This window comes from Lepisosteus platostomus, chromosome 6 (genome assembly GCF_059453375.1).
Source record: "Lepisosteus platostomus isolate fLepPlt1 chromosome 6, fLepPlt1.hap1, whole genome shotgun sequence".
Classification (NCBI taxonomy): domain Eukaryota; kingdom Metazoa; phylum Chordata; class Actinopteri; order Semionotiformes; family Lepisosteidae; genus Lepisosteus; species Lepisosteus platostomus.
Window position 1 is genome coordinate 24,022,566 of NC_142616.1, and position 24,172 is coordinate 24,046,737.

General features: G+C 39.8%; 1 protein-coding gene across 3 annotated transcripts in view; it reads left to right on the plus strand.

Annotated features, from left to right (window-relative positions):
* ide (insulin-degrading enzyme) overlaps window positions 1–24,172 on the plus strand; it is a 47,048-nt gene that overhangs the window by 235 nt on the left and 22,641 nt on the right. Inside the window, exons 1-11 of one of the 3 annotated variants that reach the window (XM_088634956.1) lie at window positions 3,911–4,081; window positions 6,454–6,636; window positions 7,338–7,545; window positions 10,736–10,905; window positions 13,274–13,396; window positions 15,463–15,575; window positions 16,156–16,318; window positions 17,562–17,654; window positions 17,753–17,844; window positions 18,103–18,183; window positions 18,623–18,726. In XM_088634956.1, the coding sequence (XP_088491082.1) occupies window positions 4,000–4,081; window positions 6,454–6,636; window positions 7,338–7,545; window positions 10,736–10,905; window positions 13,274–13,396; window positions 15,463–15,575; window positions 16,156–16,318; window positions 17,562–17,654; window positions 17,753–17,844; window positions 18,103–18,183; window positions 18,623–18,726 (1,412 nt within the window). In that variant the 5' untranslated portion in view covers window positions 3,911–3,999. Of the gene's footprint in view, window positions 1–3,910; window positions 4,082–6,453; window positions 6,637–7,337; window positions 7,546–10,735; window positions 10,906–13,273; window positions 13,397–15,462; window positions 15,576–16,155; window positions 16,319–17,561; window positions 17,655–17,752; window positions 17,845–18,102; window positions 18,184–18,622; window positions 18,727–24,172 lie in introns of those variants that run through there. The other 2 variants (XM_088634955.1, XM_088634957.1) reach the window with 2 other exon arrangements.

Genomic DNA, 24,172 nt, shown 5'->3' on the forward strand with positions numbered 1-24,172 from the left:
TAAACAAGGCTGGGCCTGGTCTGTACAGGGATGGGAGATTTCTACAGTAAATCTGGTTGCTGCTGCAAGTGGTGTTAGTGGACAGATAGGTAGTGCTCTTCCCTCTGGATCAGAATTTTCAAACCAATTGCCCAGCGGGTGACAAGGGACGACTGTTTTAATAACTCTGGTCCTTCCAATGAGTTGTCGTTAAATTAACCTCATGAGGATGAGTCGGCAACGAAAATTGGCGTCTATAAAATTGTTTTAGATTTTTTTACATTGATAAAGACTTGATACATTCATACAACTGCCTAATACGGTTTGCATTTTGTTTTAAATCAAGTTTTTATTAAGCTAAAAATACCCTGGGAGTAAAGCGTAAACACTTTTACTTAAGTGTTTATATACAGCTCTGTTTTTTCATTCTTATATTTTTAATTACGTGGTTTCCATTATTTCAAGCTTAAGCAATTCCCAAAGTATTTGTTTTAACAGAAAAAAGCAAACCATTTTATGAAACCAGGATAATACTGCATAATTTAATGCAATGATAATTGCAGCAAATTGGAGGTTTAGACTTCTGAACTCTTCTTCTGAGCAAAAGAAAGCAATTGATCTTTCCATGTTGCCAAGCACTAAGTGCTTGCTTTGACATTTTCTTTTTACAGAACTGTCAGTTCATAATAAGATAATGATTGAGAAGATGATCTGTTATTTCAGAAATGCTGAGAATAGGTTAATTATGTCTGGCAAGACTGATGTAAATAATTGATTTATACTTTTTTCATGTTATAAATGCAAAGGTAAACCTTGTTGTTCTAGTGCCAATTGGTCGCTAGCAGCTAATTGATCTGAGAATCTTATCCATTTATTTCTAAAAAGAATGTAGGGTATCACCTTCAACCACGGGGCTGGGTAACTTGTTCCAGTCTACCCATCCACCTATTTTCTAACTGCTTTATCTTGTACAGGATTGCCGAGGAGCCAAAGCCTATCCTGGCAGGCAATGGGCTAAAAGCAGGGTATACACAGACACAGATATGCACACCCTCACCCCAGGACCACTTTTACCAGCAGCCATATCATTCTGCAACTCACAACTGGCAACCCACTGAAGCTCAGCAGGTGTGAGCCTGGTCAGTACCTGGATGGGAGACCTCCTGGGAAAAACTAAGGTTGCTGCTGGAAGAGGTGTTAGTGGGGCCAGCAGGGGGCGCTCACCCTGCGGTCCATGTGGGTCCTAATGCCCCAGTATAGTGACAGGAACACTATACTGTAAACAGGCGCCATCCTTCGGATGAGACGTAAAACCGAGATCCTGACTCTCTGTGGTCATTAAAAATCCCAGGGCGTTTCTCGAAGAGTAGGGGTGTAACCCTGGCGTCCTGGCCAAATTTCCCATTGGCTCTTACCAATCATGGCCTCCTAATAATCCCCATCTATGAAGAGGCTTCATTACTCTGCTCTCCTCCCCACTGATAGCTGATGTGTGGTGAGCATTCTGGCGCACAGTGGCTGCCGTCGCATCATCCAGGTGGATGCTGTGGAGGGGAGTCCCCATTACCTGTAAAGTGCTTTGAGTGGAGTGTCCAGAAAAGTGCTATATAAGTGTAAACAATTATTAATCAACTTGCCATTATGTCTTTGGTCTGCTTCTCAAAATTCATTGAGTAGAAACATGCCTCCCATTCTCAATTTTATATGCCCTTTCAGGTAGTTTCCACTTGTTTCCTTAGGTTTGTGTTTCTCTTCTAACTCTTAAGAAATCCAGTGCCTCTGAGAATGTTAAATACTGTACTTAAATTTATCTTGAATCTTGAAACTTGAATTTCCTCCATTTCCTTCTGTATTCAAGATGTAAAGCACTGAGTTCTTTTAGTCTGGCGATGCACTGTAGCATATTCCTTGGGCAGAAAATAATGTATAGATACTGTAGATACTTTATTGTCCACTGCTGTGGAAACTTATCTTTGGTTCTCCAACAGACGTACACAAAACCCAAGCCAAACATAAGAGTCACATAAAATCGCACGAAATCACAACAACATTATGTGAAACACAAATAAATGGGTAGAGTGTGGAATGCATTTACATCCCTTTGTTGAGAAGCTTTATTGCAGAGGGTGCAAAGGACTTCTTATAGATGTTATTATCTGGTGCTTGCTTTTCTCTGGACTGATGTCAGCGCACCAATATGTTTTGTAGTGTGATTGAACTTGTACACTACGCTTTAAATGTAGTTTTACTGATGCTTTGAACATTTTTACATAACATCCCACGGTTTAAATTCTAAATTTCTAACAGTTGTAACCTCACGTTTTTCTTTGTTATTGCTTTCTGTCATTGTCTATGAGATGAAAATGTACATCAACATAAACACCTAAGTCTTTTTCCTAAGTAGTTTTTCATTCTCAATGTTGTTCAACACTGTTTGCTAATTCTATTTGGGATTAATTGGCAAATTTCACTACTTAACACACTATAGCAGGGTCTTGGTTATTGATATATTGTATAGAGCAGTTGTCCTAAAGCTTGTCTCTGTGGTATTCACTAATTACATCACCCCAGATGCTGTATTCTCACCTTATCTGTACTCTCTTCTATATACCATCCATTTCTCAATCCAAACACATGTATTTCCTTGAATGTCTGCTGCTTTTAATTTGTGAATCTTTTATGAGGACCTTTATCCAAAGCCTTCTAAAAATCTACTCATACAACATCATACGTGCTGTGAACATCCTTTACCGATGTTGGTTATTCACATAGCAACACCTTTCCCAAAAATATACTGACTGTCCCATAGGATCCTATTTTCATACATGTTCCAAAACTCATTTCCATGAATTTACGTGAAATAAAAGTAAGACATAGAGGTGTAACTGTCTGGTCCAGTGTTAATGAATGGGAACTGCATTAGGCAACCTCTCAGTCCATGGGTATTACCACTGCCTTGAATGACTGTTGGAACAGACAACATATTTTTTTTTCCAGATGTATGATGGGTACAATACCAACACTCGGGATATGAGCATTTTAAGTGCTTTTAGTAGTTGCAACACTAAGGTGGGGGTGGTGGGGTGGCTAAGGATCTGCACCTGTGGCTGGAAGGTTGCCGGTTTGTATCCCGTGGCTGGCAGAGGAATCCTACTCCGTTGGGCCCCTGAGCAAGGCCCTTAACCCCAGCAGCTCCAGGGGCGCCGTATAAATGGCTGACCCTGCGCTCTGACCCCAAGCTTCTCTCCCTGTCTGTGTGTCTCATGGAGAAAAAGTTATGTGAAAAGACAAATTCCTAATACAAGAAGTTGTATATGGCCAATAAAGTGATCTTATCTTATCTTAATGCCACTTCTATGCTGACACTATTTAGTGTGGAGCCTTGTCTTTTCTCAGCCAACAACAGGTGTGCTGTTGATTTAATCTTTGGTAAACACCTGAGTGAAATTTTAATTTAATACATTCTCACTTTTTCCTCTAACTATAACGTAAATTTATAATATATATAGAAAGAAGCTATTTAAGAACACAAATAACTGGCCAAAACCTAAGGCCCTCTCTCACATTTATAGATGGTGTCTATGTACCATCATGTAAAGAGTTTCAGCTGCTGTTGTGTATTTTAAATTATCTGACCGAAAATGCATGTTTTCGTATTTCCAGTAGGCTGTTTAACCGGCGTTTCGGGAGTGCTCGCTAGGTGGCGCTTTCGTAAAGCTAGTCAAATTTGCCTGCTTGTGGGACTATGAATAGGGATAGTACGAATAATCGAGTTGCAGAAAATATGCTTTTGATCGCGAAAATGCAACATTTTACTTTAAACATGATGCGTTACTTTTGACGATATAATTTTACCACTTTTATAATTTTACAAGACGTTTTATTGCGTTTGCATAACGTTAGAACCTCACTATTATTATTTTCTTTGCCCGAATGAAGGTAACTTGGCATCGATTACTTTCGACTTCGGAAAATATGGCGCTGTAGGTACTGAGCCCTTTTTTTGTCGAGCACCGGTCTATGCAGCAATGTGTTAGCAGACCGGCCCGGTACGCAAGATACCTGGCGATCGTCAGAAATTGTTCACGTTTTCAGGTTTGGGGTATGTCAGCTGTCATACAAAACATTTTTTTTTGTCACCATCTTGATGTGTCTTTGTGTGTGGCGTGGCGAATGCTAAGTGAATCAGCATATATGTATATAAACTCCCCCCCTTTAGTGTTGATCTTAACGCACTGTTTAACTTTGTCTAAGCAATATGCTAGCATGTCTTTGTGATCCGTACAAAACTCATTGTCTTCACGAATGCCTGTTCGTGAAATGTATAGTGTAAGAGGTGGAGTAATTTTGTTTCTGTAGTATGAGCATTGTGCTGATCTTATCATATGGAGAGTGAGGCCTGTCACACAGTTTACACCGGTGTCTTGCACCGCAGCGTAATCCTAACGCAGACAGACTACCCACCTTTATAATTTAAAACTTGTAACCTGTAAAACTTGGTTAGTAATTTTTGTTTTTTTAATTTTATTTCGAAGACAGATTGCAGTTACTCTTAGTCGATTGCGCGCACCTTTCTAATACTATAGTAATAGATCGTTTGCTGTGACTTGTAGGTACAGTATGGTATCCAGGTACCTGTTATACCGTTTAAATATGAGTTAGGTATTAAGAACTTTTGTGTTTAGTTGTTCGCACAGAGAATTTGTCATTGTATTTACAAAGGATATTTATTAACTTGCAACTTAAAACGGAATTATTACCTTAGTAATTACAGTACATCACAACCACGCTGAACACTTGGTGAGTATGTCTCGGAGATATACAGTACGAAACGAGACGCATTACTGTGATGGGATAGGGATTAATGGTAGGTTGCTGTAATAATTATAACAGTTAAAGGCAGACTGGGCGCCTGGCGAGCTGAGCAGGTTGTTAAGGCGCATCTTTTGACAGCTGTGGCAAAACAAAACCCCGTCGAAGTAGAAACCCTGCTCATAGACATGTCTACAGCGGTCAGACGTACAGTAGTTTCCTCTACGAATACAATTATCCGAATAATATCCGCACGTCCCTTTATTAAGACTTAGTACCGTGTCTTACAGAGAAAATGCTAAATTGGTTGCATGCACTTTATGATTGCTATGGGAGGCAGCTCTTCCAGTATCTTAAAAGGGAAGTACACTTACTAATCACTGCAGAAGTCCTCATGGTTAAGTACTGAGAAAAACTATATTTAATTTTGAAACAGTTTTCAGAAAAAAGTTGCAACTTGCATATGCTTTTGTGGCTCTTTTAGTGATTCAAGACATTTTACATAGAGTCTGGTTTCCCTCATTTTTTGTTTGCACTTTGTGTCCCTAGCTTTTGTGCTTATTGGAAAAATCCACAAGCTGTCCATAGGATTTGAAAGCGGAAACCATCCATTCTGGGAATTTGCTTTGAATGTGTGAATTTGAGGTGTTTGTGTTTTGTAGCTGGTGATTATTTGAGGGTTTGATATTCAGGTGAGGCTGAGTAGTAGGGAGAGAACTGCTATAAACTAAGGTTGCAGCAATGTTATATCAATTTATTTATTCAGCAAACGTTTATAGATTTGAACATGATCAACAGCAAAAGGCTAACAACATTATTCATTGTGACCCTGCACTATGACTGTGGTGTGCAGAATAGATTTAATATGGAATCTAGGAGTACTGAACATAAAAAATCACTCAATAATGACATTAGTCATATTAATACAGTATATCTCCTATTATTCTACTTAGGTTTGAGACCAAAAACTCTCTTATTTTCGTTTTTTTTTCCCGGATAATATAAATTAATGCAAGACATTCCTCAAGTCTTAACCTGAGCACATTGTAGAGTATGTAGTATCGTGTGAATTGTAGTGTCATGTAGGCTGTCAGGCCCGAATTCTTTCAGGTTTCAATGTACACTTAGTGTATAGCTCCTGTTGTGTTTAACGACAACAGAACATTTTCAAATTTCAAAGAAAGGGTCAGTGTGTGTGCACGCGGGCTTTTCTGGCCCTTGTGTGCCTCACAATGAAAGCAGATTGCTTTGTGCTTTGTCCTTTCTTGACGAATAATCAGCCTCTTAAATACTAATCATCTCTCTTTCCCTGTGTTGAAGGACGCTCTGTCCCTTTACTTTGAGAGCGGGCACTGCTGTGAGCTGGAAAATGAATGTGGAAGGCGGGCACAGTGCCATGACTGTACTCGCTGCACCCCACTGGTGAGGGCTAGTGCCCTTTCATGCCATTCCGTTCCTTTTTCAAATTAACACTTGTCAAAGTTACAGCGTCCCTGCTGTGCCTCTGTCCCAGTTATCTGTCCCTGATGTAGAGAACGTACCACGCTTGAGTTTTAACGGCATGACAGATAATGTCACAACTCCAGTTCTGTGCGGATGAGTCTAGCTTTTTTATGATGTTATTTCTCTGAAACAGAAGCCCTGTTTTCATGTTTCCTTTAGCCTCCAGAGCCCCAGCATCCAGGATGAGTGACCAAGCAGTCAAAAGGATAGTGAGTGAGATCATCCGGTCTCCGGAAGACAAGCGTGTCTACCGGGGGTTGGAGTTCACCAATGGGCTCAGGGCCATGCTCATTAGTGACCCCACAACAGACAAGTCTTCAGCAGCGCTAGACGTGCATATAGGTATGTATTCAGCTGTGCAGATGCTGTTAACAGCCACAGCCATCTCACACTGCTTCTGCCCAAAACCAGTAATACGAGGGTGTGGTTTTCTTCCACTTGAAACGTATCGAAATCCAGAATGCATGTTGACATGGGTACTTCGTGGCATGCGGACTCATTATGAACAGGATCCATGCTTTCAAAATGTGTCCTGTGTGCTTCACAGTCATCTGCAGTAGTATAGTGAGATGTCTTTAAGCAGATGGATTGGTTGAAATGAGTAAAGGGCAGATTTTGTTAAAGAATCTAATGGACCTAAAATTGTACTTTTATTTTTTTTATTCATTTGCGATGTTTTGCATTCTTTTTGGTCTTCCATTCACAAAATTTAAGTACTTAAAATATGGCCTGTTAAAGAGTCTCTGAAGCAGTCCATGGGATGTTTGATAAGAAAAGGCTGTTGTTGGCAGTGTTATTATTTTTTCGTACTGAATTGCTACAATGTGTGGTTGTATATTGCATGGTGAATTGCACAGTGGCGTGTCAGTTACCACTACCTCTTTACAGCTTGGGTTCTGAGTTCAGTTCTGGACTGGGTCTGTTGCTCTGTAGAGTTTGCATGTTTTTCAGGTTTGGGTGGGTTTTTGCCAAGGGCAGTGGATGAATGATTTTCTACAGTGTGGGAAAGAAATGTAATTGCAGTGTACCTCTTACCTGTGCAGGTTCGTTGTCTGACCCTTCCAACATCTCTGGTGTGGCCCATTTCTGTGAGCACATGCTGTTTCTGGGCACTGAGAAGTACCCCAAAGAGAATGAGTACAGCCAGTTCCTGAGCGAACACGCTGGCAGTTCCAATGCCTTTACCAGCGGGGAGCACACCAACTACTATTTCGATGTGTCCCACGAGCACCTGCAGGGGGCGCTAGACCGGTAAGTGCTGTCAGTGGGTGCAGACCAGAGATTAAGAACTGCTTGGTTACCAGGGCTGCTGCTAGCTTCACTTTAAAACAGATGGTAATTCTGGATGATTGTCCTGGAAGTTATGGTGCCTGATTTGCGTAGTAGCGCAAAGGGACACAAACACTGAGTCACTATTATTCAATGCTTTTTAAGACCAAGTGCAGATGCTGTCTATGGTGGAGGGGCAGACCTGGGTTTGAGTCCACAGAGACCCCCGTAAACTTTAATAGTGCCCTGAAATCCATAAGCAAAGGCTACAATAAGCAAAAACTACATAATAAAGAGAAAAAAGGATTAAAGGACCAGCGTGGCACATTAAGAATAAGCAGTCACTTCTTTCTCTTTATGTTAAACAGCATGCAGTGTCGATGATATTCATGTGCTTGGGTACTATGCTAGAGTGAATAAATGAATCGGTAGGTGCATCCAAACTGCAAAAGCAGCTTAATCCTGCTGAGGATCCCAGAGACCTAGTGCACGTCTCTCTCCTGGGCAGGATGCCAGCCCGACACAGTGGTTCGGAAAACAAGTGGTTTGGAGTTTCAGTTACTCCCCCACTTTTTGTTTTTAGAATAACTATGACATTTCATCCGGCCTTTTGTCAAAAATAAAGCTGTTTAGCAGTGAATTATTCACACAATAACCTTATTTTATTGCCAATCAATGTTTATTTCCTGGCAGTGCATGTGGAGATCTTTAAGTAGTACGTGTTAAGCAAGAAAATAAAAAAAGGTCTTTCAATGCAAGTAGTTATAGTTGCATAGTTGCAAAGTAGTTAGACGTTATGCGTTTGTTTGTGTTGATTGAAATTCAGCACTTGCCAATAATGTATGATTCATCATATATTTTTTTAAGCGGCCTGTTTGACATTCACACTCTCCAAACCTGTGCTTCTTTGTTAAAGTCAGCCACTGCTGCTGCTGGTGGTCAGGCCATTTCTCTCACCTGGTCTAAAAATAATATTGTACAGTTTAATATTGCCCAGTATATAAATGTACAGATAGAAGGGGGGTTATTTCCATTAATTTAAATTATTCAAAAGATAAAATGACCAGAAGAATTGAACCTTGAACCCATGGTGAAAAACCCATGTGTTACAGTTAATCCATATCTTCAATTAACTGAGTGAGCAGTGGAATGCATCTACTGCTTGACAGAAAAGAGAATGTTGTTGTAGAGACTAATTAAAATTAGTTCAAAGTGTGGTCACTGTCCAGTAAGTAAAAACTGTGTGTGTAGATTCTACTTGTTACTTTTGATTTAGATTTTGTTGCCATTTCACTTGTAGCCTTGTCTTTGCAGCTCAAGGCGGTTTTAAAATTTAAGTAGGTTTCTGAAGACAAGCCAAGCTCTGCCTACATGGAGAGAGCATCTGGGCTTGGCCAAAACAGCTCTGCATATTAAACTCTTTGTTAGTCCAGTAAACCCCAGTTTACCAGTTTAACAGACTAAGGAGGGGATGGGTGGGAGGGCTGTCCCTTATTGCCAAATGTTGGTTTAATCACAAATTCTGTTTTTTCAACCGTAAAACACACTATTATATGAAAAAAACTAAATATTGTACTGTATATGCTATTATTTTATCTGGATCTTTTAACTAATTTTTTAAAAATTGTAATCAACACTCTCTTTGAAATTTGTTTCTGTGCCTTTTTATCGTAAATGTACAGTACAAGCTCTTTATTTTGTGTGGAGCAAATATACTGTATGAAATTTGCTAAAGCACACAAATCAGAAACAACACTCATTGTAAGCAATTAACCTACCCCTAAAGGGCACCATTGATGTTCTTGAATTTTATACCTGTTTAATATTTTATTATTTGTCCATTTCCTTGTTATTGCAGGGAAAGTCCAGCATTTATGATTTACAGACAAAATTCCCCTTAAGCATATTTTGTTTATTTAAGCCAAAGTCCATTAAACCAAGGTACTTCGTTTACTGCTGTTCTGGAAATCAGACTCATAGACATAGGAACATACGAAAGATTACAAGTTTTTAGCCCATCCAGCTCTTTTAGTTGCTGGTTATTATTTTAATCTGACGATCTCCAAATGCCATTTCTTGACAGAAGCCCCGGTATGAGCTTCAACAACACTGTTGACTTTGAGGAAGTCCGGTGGGTTTACTTAGTCAACGATTTTCTTGAATTGGGCCCTTCATGGTTTTGTCTGCTTAAGACTAAAATGATTCAGTTCTTTTAGCCTGTCAGAGTAGGACATTCCTTTAAGCACAAAAATGTATCAGGTCACTTTTCTCTGGATTTGGAGCAGCAATATCTTTTTTTAGTCCTGTAAAAGTCAAATAAACATTTAGTGTGAAATACATGGTACATTTCTATGTGCTTTATTCTTTCATGCATTTTTCCTCATTAGTAAGAGCTTGGTGCATTAGCATGTGTAGCAAGTGGGATCTGTAAGCTTTTGTGACGTGCTCACAAGAGTGCTGTGTATAAGTGAACAATGAGGTTGTCAGATATAAAATTTGTAGTTGATTTCGTGTGTCAAACCCTTGATGGGGGCAGTGGTTTTGTGTGGCAAAGAAACGCTGTGACAGGTTGTGCCTCATACAACAGAATAGTTACAACACAAGTATTGTTTGTCTGTCTTTATTTACCCAGTCTAAGAGTTCTGAGTGTAAGACACTGTAAACCCTATACATATCCAGCCATAACAAAGACTATTGAAATCCTCCACACCCATTAAAACAAATATTCAAATTTCATGCAGATCTTTCAAACGGAGTGGAAACATTCTGGAAACCAGCTTTGCCTTTTATCTTTTCAATGTCTCCTTTCATTCTCGGATGCTAGAAACCCTGAACCTTTTGCACCTGAGTGAGAACTAGTGTCAATTGCTGTTCTTTACCCAGGAGTGTGAAATGTGTGAACAAGCTGACCAGCCATGTTGTTGACGCTGATCCCTTGGCCTGTTGCAAGAAATGGCTGGATGAGATACTTGAATCAATAAGCTGCTAAAAACAAACTAACCAGCTAGATGGGCTGGCTGACGACCTCTCATTTGCAAACTTCCTTATATTCTTATAGTAACTCTAAAAGCCAGTGTGAATGCTGTTGGAGCAAACTGTAATACTGTAGGAAACTGAAGTGGAGTTGCAGAGACCTGGTGCCCTGATGAGACCTCCTCCTTTCTGTATTTAGGTTTTCCCAGTTTTTTCTGTGTCCCCTGTTTGATGAGAGCTGCAAGGACAGAGAAGTGAATGCTGTGGACTCGGAACATGAGAAGAACCTGATGAACGACGCCTGGAGGCTCTTTCAGCTGGAGAAGGCTACAGGCAATCCCAGCCACCCTTTCAGTAAATTTGGAACAGGTCAGGCATTCGACGGTTGCACGCTGCTATCTTTGTGCAGTGAAAAAAACGGAAAGGTGCATCGAGGTATTTTAGTTAACCTGGATCTGTTTTTTTGTGCTTGGTCGAGTGCAGAAGAGCGCTGACAGGTTGGTACACACGCTGTCCTATAGGTGGCAGCAGCACATTATGTTAGCACTCATTGTTGCACTTTGTCCTTAAACAAAGGACACAGGACCCATATAAACTGTGAGGCTGCAGCACTGGGTTTGTGTTTATACTGCTCTGTTTCCTAAGAGTAGGCAAGCTGAAATAACAAATTCCCAAAACATACTGTTCAAAGTCATTACTATACAAAGTTTTTCACGTCATTTAAAAAGCATCGTCATCTTAAATCTCAATTACCGTTTCATCATTTAAATGATGAAATGTCCCTGATCTCTTCATGTTTATTAGTGAAGTTTAAGGCCCTTTGTTTCCTGACATGAATTAAATAGTAATAAATGACACAGAGACTGTTTTTTTTTTTTCATTCCAAGAGCACTCTGTCCGTCATTATCTTTCTTTTAATCTGAATGTATGATTTGCAAATAATTTGTGTTGAACCCCTGAGCTGGACTAGCCGGCTGTGTGATTATTTTGACGGCGGGGCTCTGTGAGCCCTGAGAGAGGAGAAGGAGGAAGTCTAGGGAGAGCCCTCCCACTTCCCGCCTTTGAGCCACTCGCTTTTGCACATGTCCCAGGCTCTGGAGCGCCCTCCTCGGCTTTGGGGGGTGCCGGGCTGCCGACAGCCGAGACAGGCCTCGGCCAACTGATGCCAACTCAGCCCCAGCAACCATCGGCCGTCTGCGCGCCACTGCCTGTGGGCTCTGTCACGGCTGGTTTGAACCCGCGATCGTAGAGGAGAGCATCTTTACCGGCTGAACCTCTCAACATCCCTTCATTTCATTAACCCGAAAGCTCCCGGGCCAGCTGATTAGCCTTTTCTTTTCTGATTTCTGTCACATTAGGTGATGAAACAGTTGATCACAAAGTGGATGTTGCATGATTGAGGGAATTTGATGAAGGCACCCTTTGTAGAACCGATCTCGGCAGTACAATTGCTTAAATAATGCATCGGTTTCTTTTTCCCTTCTGGTACCTTCTGATGCCTGGGATTGAAGTGTATTTAAACATGAATTTCTTTTTTCTCCCCTGCAGCTCTGCTCATTTTTGTAGGCTATCCTCCGAATACATTGTAGTTCTGTGCACAAACCCTCTGCTGCTCTATCGATCTGTTCAGCTTTATACTCATCTCGGCTCAGTGTGTGTTATTTATAGCTGTAAGGCCGGCGTTAATGATAGTCTAAAGTGCCTCATTTCATGTGACCACCACAGCGATAATATTTCAAGAGGCTTGGAAATGAACGCTTAAGCCTGGAGCTTTTCAACAAAGAACAAACGTTATACTGTGTTATTTAAATGGAAAGTGAACATAAAGTGGAATTGAGACCCTTTATTATTAACATATTCCTTTAGTTTGTAAACAGTAGTTCTTGTTTTGTGTTATTTATTACATGTAAATTCAACATATACTTTATTTCTTTTTTGAAATATAAATTTTACAATAGAAAATACATAGGAGCTGAGTATATGCTCTATATTCCTGTTATATTTTACTGGCAAACAGTTTTATGCGTGCCACACTTATTTTCCTATGTATGAAATTGACTGCTGGCATCTTCAAAAAACAGTCTCCTCTTGGCTCCAGTCTTGCTGTGTTGAGCAGAGGATTGTGAGGCTGATTCGAGGAGACTGTCAATGAATTGCTAGGTCAGCTTCTAATGGCAGATCATTGTACAGCACTGCCGACTCCAGTAATAGCACAAGACTTAAATAATCCCCCATTCTTCTTTTTTACTTTGTAATTTGTACTCTGCCGACAAAGCTGTTTTCATTCCAGATTTCAGCCTGGACTGGGTTCTTCTTGCTGGGTTTTATTTGGGGACTTTAAAATATTCAGATGGGTGGAAGCCGGGGGTGCCAGCCCAGATGCTACGAGTAGATAGACCCGTGGCTCAGATATAGTGCCAGAGTGAATTGATTCTTGATTTTCCAAGATGCATCTCCTGTGCTATTTCCTTTTGAGCTGCCATTGTTTTGCTTTATGTTGCAGTTTTTAACAAAGGGGCTTAGAAAATGAAATGCCCTTCATGTTGTAATCTCAAGAGTAATAGTCTGCAGGCTGCTGGCGTTTAGTTTTTGTTTGACTTTTTTATATATGGATGCTTCCTCAATGTAGAACGGTGTTGGTGTTATTCCGTTAAAATACTGCAGGCCAATTATGTCTTACTTTATTAATGTGTCTACAAAAATCATTTTTACTTTGGTTTTCTGCCTTTTTTAACAGGTAATAAATTAACCCTGGAAACCAGGCCCTCTAAAGAAGGCATAGACATTCGGCAGGAGCTCCTTAAGTTCCACTCCACGTACTACTCCTCAAACCTCATGGCCCTGTGTGTGCTTGGCAGAGGTGAGTGCAGGAAGGCAGCTGTTTAAATTGAAAGAATTCCATGGTGTTTGAGATTGTGCAGTTTATTCCAGCGCCAGGGGAGCACAGCAGGTTGTTTTTAGAGGCATGTGCGCTCAGAAACCTAAAGAGGGACTGCTGGTATGTCTCTCTTCTAATCTAGGCTGTGTTGTTTTACAAAGTCATTGTTTGGCATAGCGAAGCATGTAAAGAGCTCTTCCCGTTTCAGTGCTCAAGTCTATTCTGGTAAACCCTGCAGGATGAACACTGGATACAGGAATGTGTTATGGAAAAGTTGGATTTCTTTCTTCTAAAAATCGACTGTACTGGAAGTCTGTCTGAAGATTTTAGATCTTTCCATTTTGCCTTGTAAGTTGGATCATGCCCACATAAGGGGAATCAAAGCTGGGAAGTATGAAAATCTGTCTTAACACACAGCAAGCCAAACCACCTTTATTCCCAGCTCATCACAGTGTTTTAAATCTAATTCTTGCTTCCCTGACATTCCAAATGAACCTTGAAATTAGTTTGGCCCACTTGTTAAACTCCTCTGGAGAGACCTCATCTGGCAGAGGCTGGAAAGAGTACTTTTTTATTTCATTAGTACTTTAATGGAAGAGGATGCGGAGCATAGCTGTTTATTCTCTTGCTTTATTTGATGTCATTTTGACAGGTACACTTCTGGAAAGTGCAGTCCTAGACAACTGATGTTGATTACCTGCTCACCATAAATTGTCTTTGATCTGATAGGATGAGATTAGCCAACCTTGTTGTTTTTCACTTTTGATTCGTACAGAGACATACTTTCATATTTCACTGAAAGATCCAAAGCTTACAAAAAGGGAATGCCTGGGTTGTTTGAGGTATAAAAGCACATCATCTGTCGGCAGCTCAATTTAGTCTTCTTGTGTTTTAATGTTTGTCCCCTTAACTGTCAGGCTTTGTCTTATCTGTTGCCCTAGTGGTTCTGTATATGAAGAGAACCTTCATTTGTGCATACGGTTCTCAATATGTTGTTTTAATTTCATTTACAATTTAAAAGCCACGTGTCTTTAAGTGTTTGACCTATTGAAAGTATGTCTTAATTTAAGTCTGAAAAGCAGAATGTTCGTTAGCTGTTGAGCCTTCATCAGATGTGAGGACCTTGTTGTGTTGTCAGCCAGTTTGTCCTAAATAATATTAATATTTTTCTCTTTGCCATGATTTATACATAATTGTAGATACAGAATAAAAAAAATCCACAGGTAGCTCATTAGGTTTCATTTTATAATATGTGTTTTAAAAAAGAAAATATTTTTCACAGAATTTAATTTCATGCAATGCACACTCAAGGTCACACTAATCTGACACCTGTGTTGAAACAATATGTTGTATTAGACACATTTTTTGCCTCCAATCCAATTTAGTTGATGAATGGTTCGACACTCATCTTTAATTGCAGCGTACATTTTCTGGCTTTGGTTAAATCAGCTGTGCACCAGAACTGTGTAGTTATTTTCTGGAAATCCTTACTGATGTGATGGTTTAAAATAAGGTAACTAAGATTAAGATTAATGTTTAATATGTGAGGGTTTTGATTTTTAAGAGGAAGTGTGGGATTGTTTTCTACCAGAGATTACAATGTAATAAGTAGTATCACTAGCATATTGACTTTACTTTAGATCATAATACAAATTTAACAGTCCACTGTTGGCAAAAATTAGTCAATGATGGCTTTGTTTCCAACATTGCTCTATTAGCAAACACTAAATTTGGTCCAGCAGTTTTCTTGCTGGTTTGTGATATTTTTGTATCAGCTTAGCTACGAAGAAATACCATTAACATTTTATTTTGCTGTGTGTTATGGTTTAGCTCTTGTACTGTACGTTGGTTTTTGTAGGCTAACGTGTGACTTATTGACTTATACTTTTGTATCGAGAGACAAAACAAAACATGTTAAATGACCTGTTTTCCAGTTTAACCTATGCAGCGCTTTCTGAATATTTTCCAGAAGGGTTCTGGATATTCAAAGCAACTTGACGAAGACGGATGTTTTAACAGATGGCCTGTTTTCTCTCTGTTCTTACCAGAGTCCCTGGATGAGTTGACCAGCATGGTAGTGAAGCTGTTTGCAGAAGTAGAGAATAAAAGCGTCCCTGTCCCAGAATTTCCAGAGCACCCTTTCCAAGAGGAGCACCTAAGGGTATGACTGATAGAGACTTTCACCAGCTCTCCTCCACGGGGGTGAAGCCCAGATCAGAATACTGCCACATCAGTGCTGATGGGACAGCCTCCCTTAAAACACAAAGTGATTCACCATCCATTTTTGGTTTTACAGTATATTATCAGCAAATATTAGTTCTTGCCTTGACCTTTGAAAACACTCTAACTATATTGTTGAAGTCCTTGGGAATTTTGTAGACAGTGCTATTTAATTTTTAGCACTGGCTGCAGTGTTTCTGGTTGTTTCATTATGGAGCACCAAAGCTTAACCAATGGTGATGGAGTAAACAACACTTTTCTTATGTGTCTGTCAAAATCTGATTTACCCTTTGGTGGATCAAAAAGTGGTTGAATCTGTAAGGCAGTTTAAACATCTGGGGTTGACAGGCTACTGGTAGAGGAGATGTGAAATTGTAATCGGCAAGAGAAAACATATTGGTTTTGCTGGTATTAAATATGTGTTAATTTACAGAGTAGCGTTTTAAGTATTTCCATATGACATGGAGTAGAAATATTAGAAATCAGATTGTTTTAAAACCTACCTTCATATGTTTTTACAGCAATTTTATAAGGTGGTGCCCATTAAGGATATACGCAATCTGTACGTCACCTTTCCCATCCCAGACCTTCAGAAATATTACAAGTCCAACCCTGGGCACTACCTTGGTCACCTCATTGGACACGAGGGGCCTGGGAGCCTGCTCTCAGAGCTGAAAGCCAAAGGTAAGAGTGCAAGTGAAAGAGCAGCATCTCCATTTACTTCACACCAACAGACACATCTACTTCTACCAAGTAGAGTCTTTCTCATGGATAAACAGGGATACTTCTCTACAGTTTTGTCCAGATCATCTGAAGAAACATTTAGAGATTTCTGTTTCCTGGCCAATGAATGTAATCCCCATTTACATCTGTTATACTGTATGTTTCTGGATGCTCTTTCCAAGAGGTTAGGGTTCAGTGTCTGCATTATATTAATCTGCCAGTTTTAGCCCACTTTGACCTCTTATGTGTCAGTTCTTCCATAACTGTAGATCCATCCATTATTTGGAACAAAAATTAAGGAGGTCGCTCATCTGACTGTTTGACGGATAGTTCTGCTTTACAAAGTTAAAAAAAGATCCAGGATGGCCAAACGTCCTTCATTTCTTAGGTTTCTACAGCAGCTGCTGAAAGTGTTTATGGATTTAGTTATGAAAAGACATTCTGTCCAATTCAGCATTCCCTTTTTCCTTTTGTTGAGCTCTCTACTGCAAGATAACTGGGGACAGTAAAAAAATGTATTGACATCTGATGGAAATCGGATATTTAGGAATAATTGACTTCACAGGTTCTTTTATACAGCTTTGAGCAAAAACCTTAATTTATTGCTATGTATTTGTGTATTGTTTCCTGGTATAGTGTCAGCACTCAGTATGTGTGAGGCTGGATCCAAGGTGGAACAGTAAAATATATTATCGTTCCGGGACTGCAGCTGTAGAGTAAATATTTATTGCTATAAGTTACACCTCACTCCGTTTTCTAAAAGAAGAAAACCAATCTGTTTCACTCCTTTACTGTGTGAAATTTCTTAGTTTAAAACACCAGAAATGTTTCTTTGCAGTACATTAAAGATTACAGGATACCACCAAAGGCAGCAAAGTGCTGTGAAGTCTAACATAATAACTTTGTTCCTTGTAATGCCCTTGAAACAGGGTCTAAGTACCAATACTTACAGCCTGTTTGTAAACATGAGAACCACAGTATCAGTAGACAATGAACATGCCTTTTAATGACTGGCTTTTCTCCTGCCCTTCTGTGCCTTTTGAAATATTTGCATTTTTATTAAAAACGTAGGGATGCCTCTCTATGTTAAACATCTTGAACTGCACTGGATTTCAGTGAATATCCAGTATCCTGTATTTTGTTTGTAGTTACAGTACGTACGTTGGCCCTTACGTTTCTGTGTGAAATCTTGAATTTGTGACAGGCTGGGTGAATACACTCGTAGGAGGTCAGAAGGAGGGAGCGAAGGGCTTCATGTTCTTTATCATCAATGTGGATCTGACTGAAGAGGGCCTTTGTAAGTATCCCAAGAGGCTTTGTCCCCATTGCATTTCTGAAGACTTGCCTTGTCCTTGAGAGTTGTAAAGCACTGTTTCTCTTTTTCTGATTGCCCAGTGCACGTTGAGGATATCATTCTCCACATGTTCCAGTACATTCAGAAGCTTCGCACTGAAGGCCCACAGGAATGGGTTTTCCAGGAGTGCAAGGTACATTCTGAAATAATCCCACTGATAAAATGGAATACTGTCCTGATCTTTTCACCGGTGACAGAAGACTTTTCAGCAACCTAATCTAAACTTGTAAACATTATTCAAGTCTTTTGCAGAAAAATTCAGTCTTTCATCATTAAATGGATTACTGTGTGATTTTATTTTTCTGCCTGTCAGTAAAAGGGTATGATCCATTTGATCTCTTCATTCGTGTAGTGACATTTCATTACAGTGTTTTCTGTGTGTTCTTTTCAGGATTTGAATACAGTGGCCTTCAGGTTCAAAGATAAGGAGAGACCTCGTGGATACACTTCTAAAATCGCTGGTTTGTTGCATGTAGGTTGACGCTTATGTAATATTTCTTTTTGTGTCATTGCTTTCTGTATTTGAACCTCCCTTGCTGATTCAAAAAAGATGAAAAAATGTATTTAAATGGTGGACCAGAATGCTACAGCGATTTATGGCCTTGCACATAAGCTAGCCTGGGAATACACATTTCAGAAATAAATATAACCGATTGAGCATTCAGAAAAATGATTGTGGGCTCAGCTGACACTTTGCATCAGAGTATTGTTGAGCAAGATCTTTAAAAGACTTTCTGTCATGCTTGAAAATTAAGAAATGGGCACAGGGAAAATGTCAAATTGTGCCGTCTTTTTTTCTAAAATGGAAATGTATTTCACGTCTGACTTGTGATGTGTGCGCCTATAGAGTGTGCAAAGGTTTGCAGTTTCCCCCAAGTAAACCCCCAGTGACAGTGTGGCTGGTGTTTCAGTATTACCCCTTGGAGGAGGTGCTGGCAGCGGAGTACCTGCTGGAGGACTTCAGGCCGGACCTGATCGACATGGTGCTGGACAAACTGAGGCCAGAGAACGTCAGGTCAGTCACTGCAGCCTTTTCAGCTGGAAATAACTCCTATACGGATTTCATTCCCCTTCAGTCCTGATGGGAGATTTTTTTTAAGGCTGGCTCAGTTTTTTTTTTACCAGTGTTCAAATTATGTAATTAATTAAAACCTTGATTGCCCTTCTAGACCGTATCATTTTTTTTCCCCTATCAGACTTTGCTGAATACATGTCTGTTATCTACTAATTGGGACAGGTTTCTCATGGTTGGTAGTTAAATGTTCGCAGTGAAGCCGATTCAAAGCTAAATGCTTTTTATGATCAGATGTAAGAAGCTTTTCTGAAATGATCAGAAAATTCCACTTAACCGGTTCCAGTGCAATATTTCTGCTGATGACTACCTTTGAACAACAGCTCTTAATTCTGTTGCCCCAGTTAAGACTAAATCAGTCCTACGTGAATGGCATTCTCTTTGTATTAGCAGTGACATCTGTCAAATAAACTTTTGGAAAGTGGAACGTAAGTGGGAAGATGCAGAATTACTTTTCAACTGTAACACAATCTTTGTTGAGGTATAACGATCCTGTAAAATCAGCAAGGTGAGCTTATTTCTCCAAGCAATTAAGGATAGAGGAAAATAAAAAGATGCTTTCCTCAACAACAGTTTAGTTGGTATATTTGACATTTTAGCTGTCAGTTATTCAAGATTCCCACCTTCAGAGTGTGAAGCATTCCTTAATTACTTGCAATGGCTGCCAAGAGAACACATTCCCCAAGGGGGCGGCACGGCGGAGTGGAATTTAGTTCTGCCTCTGAAATCATGAGTTGGATGTCAGACTGGGGTTCCTCTGCATGCTTGTTCCTACCTTACTTGCATGACTTTTTGCTGGATGCTTGAGGTTGCTCCCCACTTAAAAAGTCCTGCTGGCTACATTGATTGCTGTCTTGGTCTCAGGCTGGGGTTAAAAGACCGGAATGTCCGGAGCCCTCACCACTTGCCCACACTGCTGTCTTTAGTGTTTGTGCTGGCAGCTAGACCAGGGTGTTGTCTCTCCCTCAGCCTTATGCTTCTGGAATACACGCAAAAAGTGGTTTTCTGATGCCAAGTGGATTTCTGGATAAAATACACCGGCTGTGTCTAGTGGAAACGGTGATTTCATAATTTTCTTTAGTTCACAGGATGCAGAACCCTAACCTTCTACTATATGTAAAACTGCTGCACACTGCAGCCCCAGAGATGCAAATTAAATAACCAACTAGTACATTAGATCGTACTCCAGTGATATTTCTGAAGGATGTCCATAGTCATCTGTGTAATGATATTCTTGGGATGATGATTTGGTGACTGAAAATGGAATAGCGCTAACCTCCAGACCTTGTCCTGGTTAGTGCCTTCTTAAAAGAAAACAACCTTTTGGCTTCTTTAAGAACCAAAAAGTGATACCTTTATACCTTTAGACCCATTTCCAGTCTTTGATTTCTTGCAAAGGTCCACATGTGTTTTTAGAGTTACATTCCTGAACGCCAACAATATTTGTGAGCTTTTTTCTGGGTTTTGCTTCAGTACAGAAACTGCCTTGATTAGAGTAGCTCATGATTAGCTAATCTGAGAATACTGAGAAATCTTATTGTGGGCTCAAAGTTTAGATACACAAGATTAGAAAAGTATGATTTTATCAAATAGACTAAAAGATGTTGGAAAAATGATTTGTTCTATTTATTTACTGAAGGATAAATAGTCCATGCCTTTATTTTATCTTTATTGGATTACTGTAATATCTCTGCACTTCCAAATTGTGCCTTGCTGTACCAAGTTTTACCTGCAGGGACCTTAGCAGAACAAAAAGGAGATCACTATAATTTCTGTCTTGGCATCTCTGCTTTGTTTTCCATTAAGATATAGAATGAATTTTAAAATCCTGTTGCTTACTTTTATAGAATTCAATGCAGTGGCACCAGTGTTCTCGTCAGTGTTGTCTGGCTGTTAGCCTCGGTATGCTGTGGGGGGGCGACGGATCATGGCCTTCCAGTGTTCCAGGGTTGAGGCTGAGTAGGCAAGGAGAAGTAGTTCAAGTAGGGAGCTGCGTCAGCATGCATAGGCTCCAAAGGAACAAGTTATAGGTTTATTCCATGCTGAAAATAAAAAAAAACCCACAATGTTTCTGCTGTGGAGCTTTCTTTGGGTTCAGAAGGCTCCACAGCTGAAATGTTGTGTTTCTTTTCAGCATGCAATAAACCCTTACTTGTTCCTAGGCAAGGAGAATCTGCTTATTGAGTTTGGGCTCAGACGTTGCAGAAATCTCTGCTAGATCATGTCGGTTGTTCATCCACAGTGGATTTTTTTAGATTTAGGGTTATACACTCACCTGATTTGGAATTACTCAATTGTGTGTTTTTCACATCTCAGCTCGGGTTTTCAAATCCGGGGCAGAGAGAATGAAGAAGTGCTGACAGACTCCTGGGACATACCCACCTGTGAGCCACTTCTCTTTTAACATCATGAGCAATGCAGCGCTGTGTCACAGGTTTAGGAGGAGAAGCCTGATCTCAACAATTGCACTGTGTCCCTGCAAACACCCAGGAGGCTGCTGGGAGAGCCCTGGCCAACAAACTGATCCTTTCCTAGCCTCAGGGCCGCTTAGTCAATTGTGTGCTGCCGTTGGGCAATCCCAGACACACTTGTAATGTAAGATTGCACCATATACTGTTTTTGCATTTGCGGTGAAAATGCATTACTTCCTTATCGTTTCCAGCTGAAAACAAGTCCATCACATTATGAACTAGAGCACTGCACCAGGTTGCAGTAAGGCCATCCTCACATAAAGGTGAGGGATTTTAAAGTATTGAACTGGTCAGTTGGGCTTTTTTCTCCACTGAAGTGTATGGCTGCCCACCTCCATCTAACCCCTTGAATTACTGTTTTCATATACCTTTAAAATTGTAGGGGATAGCAACAAGATGGCAAGTCCTGCAGTGTCAAGAAGGTATGAGAAAGATACTGATCTTTCATGTTTGCCGAAAAGCACTTTTGCCAATAATACATCTTTGCATTTGAATAAGCCAAATGTGGCAATAATTACGTCTTGCTTTTTTAGGAAGTTGGGGGTAGGGACCGGGATGCTGATCATTCTGTTTGATAAGTCTGAGTCAGACATACGTCTCCGATTCTATTGGTTCTTTTTCACTTAAGATACCTTTCATTCCTCTGCCATCGTGCTGATGTTGCAAGCCTTGTATCTGTGGAGACCTGCAAGGGCATCTGTTTAAAGAAGCCATGTTCGGACACTTTTCTCTGGTACTGTAACATTAACTTTAAAACAACTTTCATGACTGGCTAAGCTCTTACGTGTAGCTAAGCATATTTCTACACATGATGAAAAATAAGAAAGTGACTGAATCATAGATCTTTCATGCATCATCCACAGTTTTCAGCGATGAGTTTCAGTCAGTGTTGTAAAGTCTTTGCACTTATATTTTACAGTGTTAGGCTAAGCTTAAAAAATGTGAAGAAGATAATGGTAAGAACAGTCCACATTAAAAAAAAATCAGGGTAGTATCAGTGATTATTTTGTGCATACTGTAGCCTGTCCATCTTAAGCACATAGCAATCCTTTCTGAAAAGGTAACATTGCTTCAGTGTCTGTCACTGTGAGTAGTTGTTCTCAAGGTCAGTTTGGTACGTGGCTGTGGAGCAGAGTGACGACCATGAAGTATCTCCATGTTGTTGGACACGTGGTGGAATGACTGAACAGTGTTGTTTAAAGTTTGTCATCCTTTGGGGGAAAGCATTCATTCATTAATCCTTGTTGTCTCCTTGACTCAAAAGGACGTCACTAAGGTAAACTTTCAAGTAGTCTGTGGTTGTCTTCAAGTGCTGTCTGGCACCCAGGTCGTCACATTGGAAAATCAGCTTGAAAATCGTTGTTCAACCTGTTTTTTATATTTTCTGCCAATATACTGTTGAATTAGGATCGCATAAATTCTTTCCCAGCCTTCTGATGAAAACAAAAGGAGGAAGCCAGTAAATTCCACTTGAGGAAAATGACCTGTGCCGTCCATATGGGATACAGAGGGCACTTTACTCATTATGGAATCCCAGACCATGTGCTGTGCCCTCAAATTCGGCATAGTTTCCTATTTAATTCACCAAATCTTGTTCTTTCTTCAGTAGCTCCCAAGTAATGACTTTCTGTAACATCCTTAAATTATGAAATAATGGAGTTTAAAAATGCTATATAGAATGTTTTGTGAGTTTATAGTTTACAGCTGTAGTTCTATAAAATGTATTTCTGTCAGATGGTTAAAGAATGTAGGAATGAAGCCATCACCCATTGCTAAGATGGTATAATTGCAGTAATTTAAACAGGGTTTAAGTGACTGTTTTAGTGGCCAGTTTTAATCAGCCTGTGTAAAATCTACTCACAGCATTGCAAACGGGCCATTATTCTTCTGTTGCCATAATTAAGTCTGTTCTGTGATTGCTCGAGCAGAATGAAATAATGAACAAGGTTAATTAGAAGATAGAGCTACAGCTTTTTTTTGCTGTTGGTGGCTTCATTTAATTTCAATAATTTCAAACGCATATTGTCAAGGGTTTAGCTGCCAGCCAGCACCTCAAGTTATTTTTTTTCTTAGTAATACTGTATTCAGCGACTTTTCTTAATGTAGGCCTACAGCATGTGCAGATTATACCTGCAAAGGACCATTAAGTAATCCCATTACTGAATGACTAAATTGGTGACCATGTTTTTGTTCAAATGCTGTGAAATGTGTCTGTTGGATGAGTTCTGAGATTATTGCCTGTAACATAAAATACAGCAGCATATCACATAAAGAGTGACAAAAGAAAAATTAACAACAACTAGAAGAACAATGGTGACTTTGATGGGTCTTATGGTAACTTTTTAGACATTCTCTGACATTCTGATTTGAAGCATTTGTTAGAGTCCATTTACTTTGATAAAAAAAATTACAGTGACTTAGAATCCCAGGAGTATTGGCTAGTAATACAATTCGCTTTTTAGTACAATTAGGATTTAAAACATACTTTCTGAGTAGCAGTGGAATTTTTACATTGTTGCCAGTTTTGAAATGTTTAGCATGAAGGATTCCTACTGAGATCTATAGAGAAAGTGTGCTGCAGCTCTCATTGTACAATGACTGTGATCATAGCATTTTGCGTGATACTACTGAGAGATCCTGGCTGTTTTATGTGGGATAGTTCTCTTGAAAGGCGCAAGAGAAAAATAGCCCTTTCATCTGGCATGTTGAAGACACTAGAGTGGGAAAAACTATCCTGTTGTCAAAAGAAGTGCTTGGATTCATCTACTCTAACAAGTTGTAGGCAGTAGGGTTAGCTCTTTGATGTGATGATGACTATAAAACTGTATATGAGGCTGTAATTTCATATAATACATACAGATGCAGCCATTCAAAACAAGCTGGCGGTACTGCATTATTTTGCGGTGCGCTTTACGCAG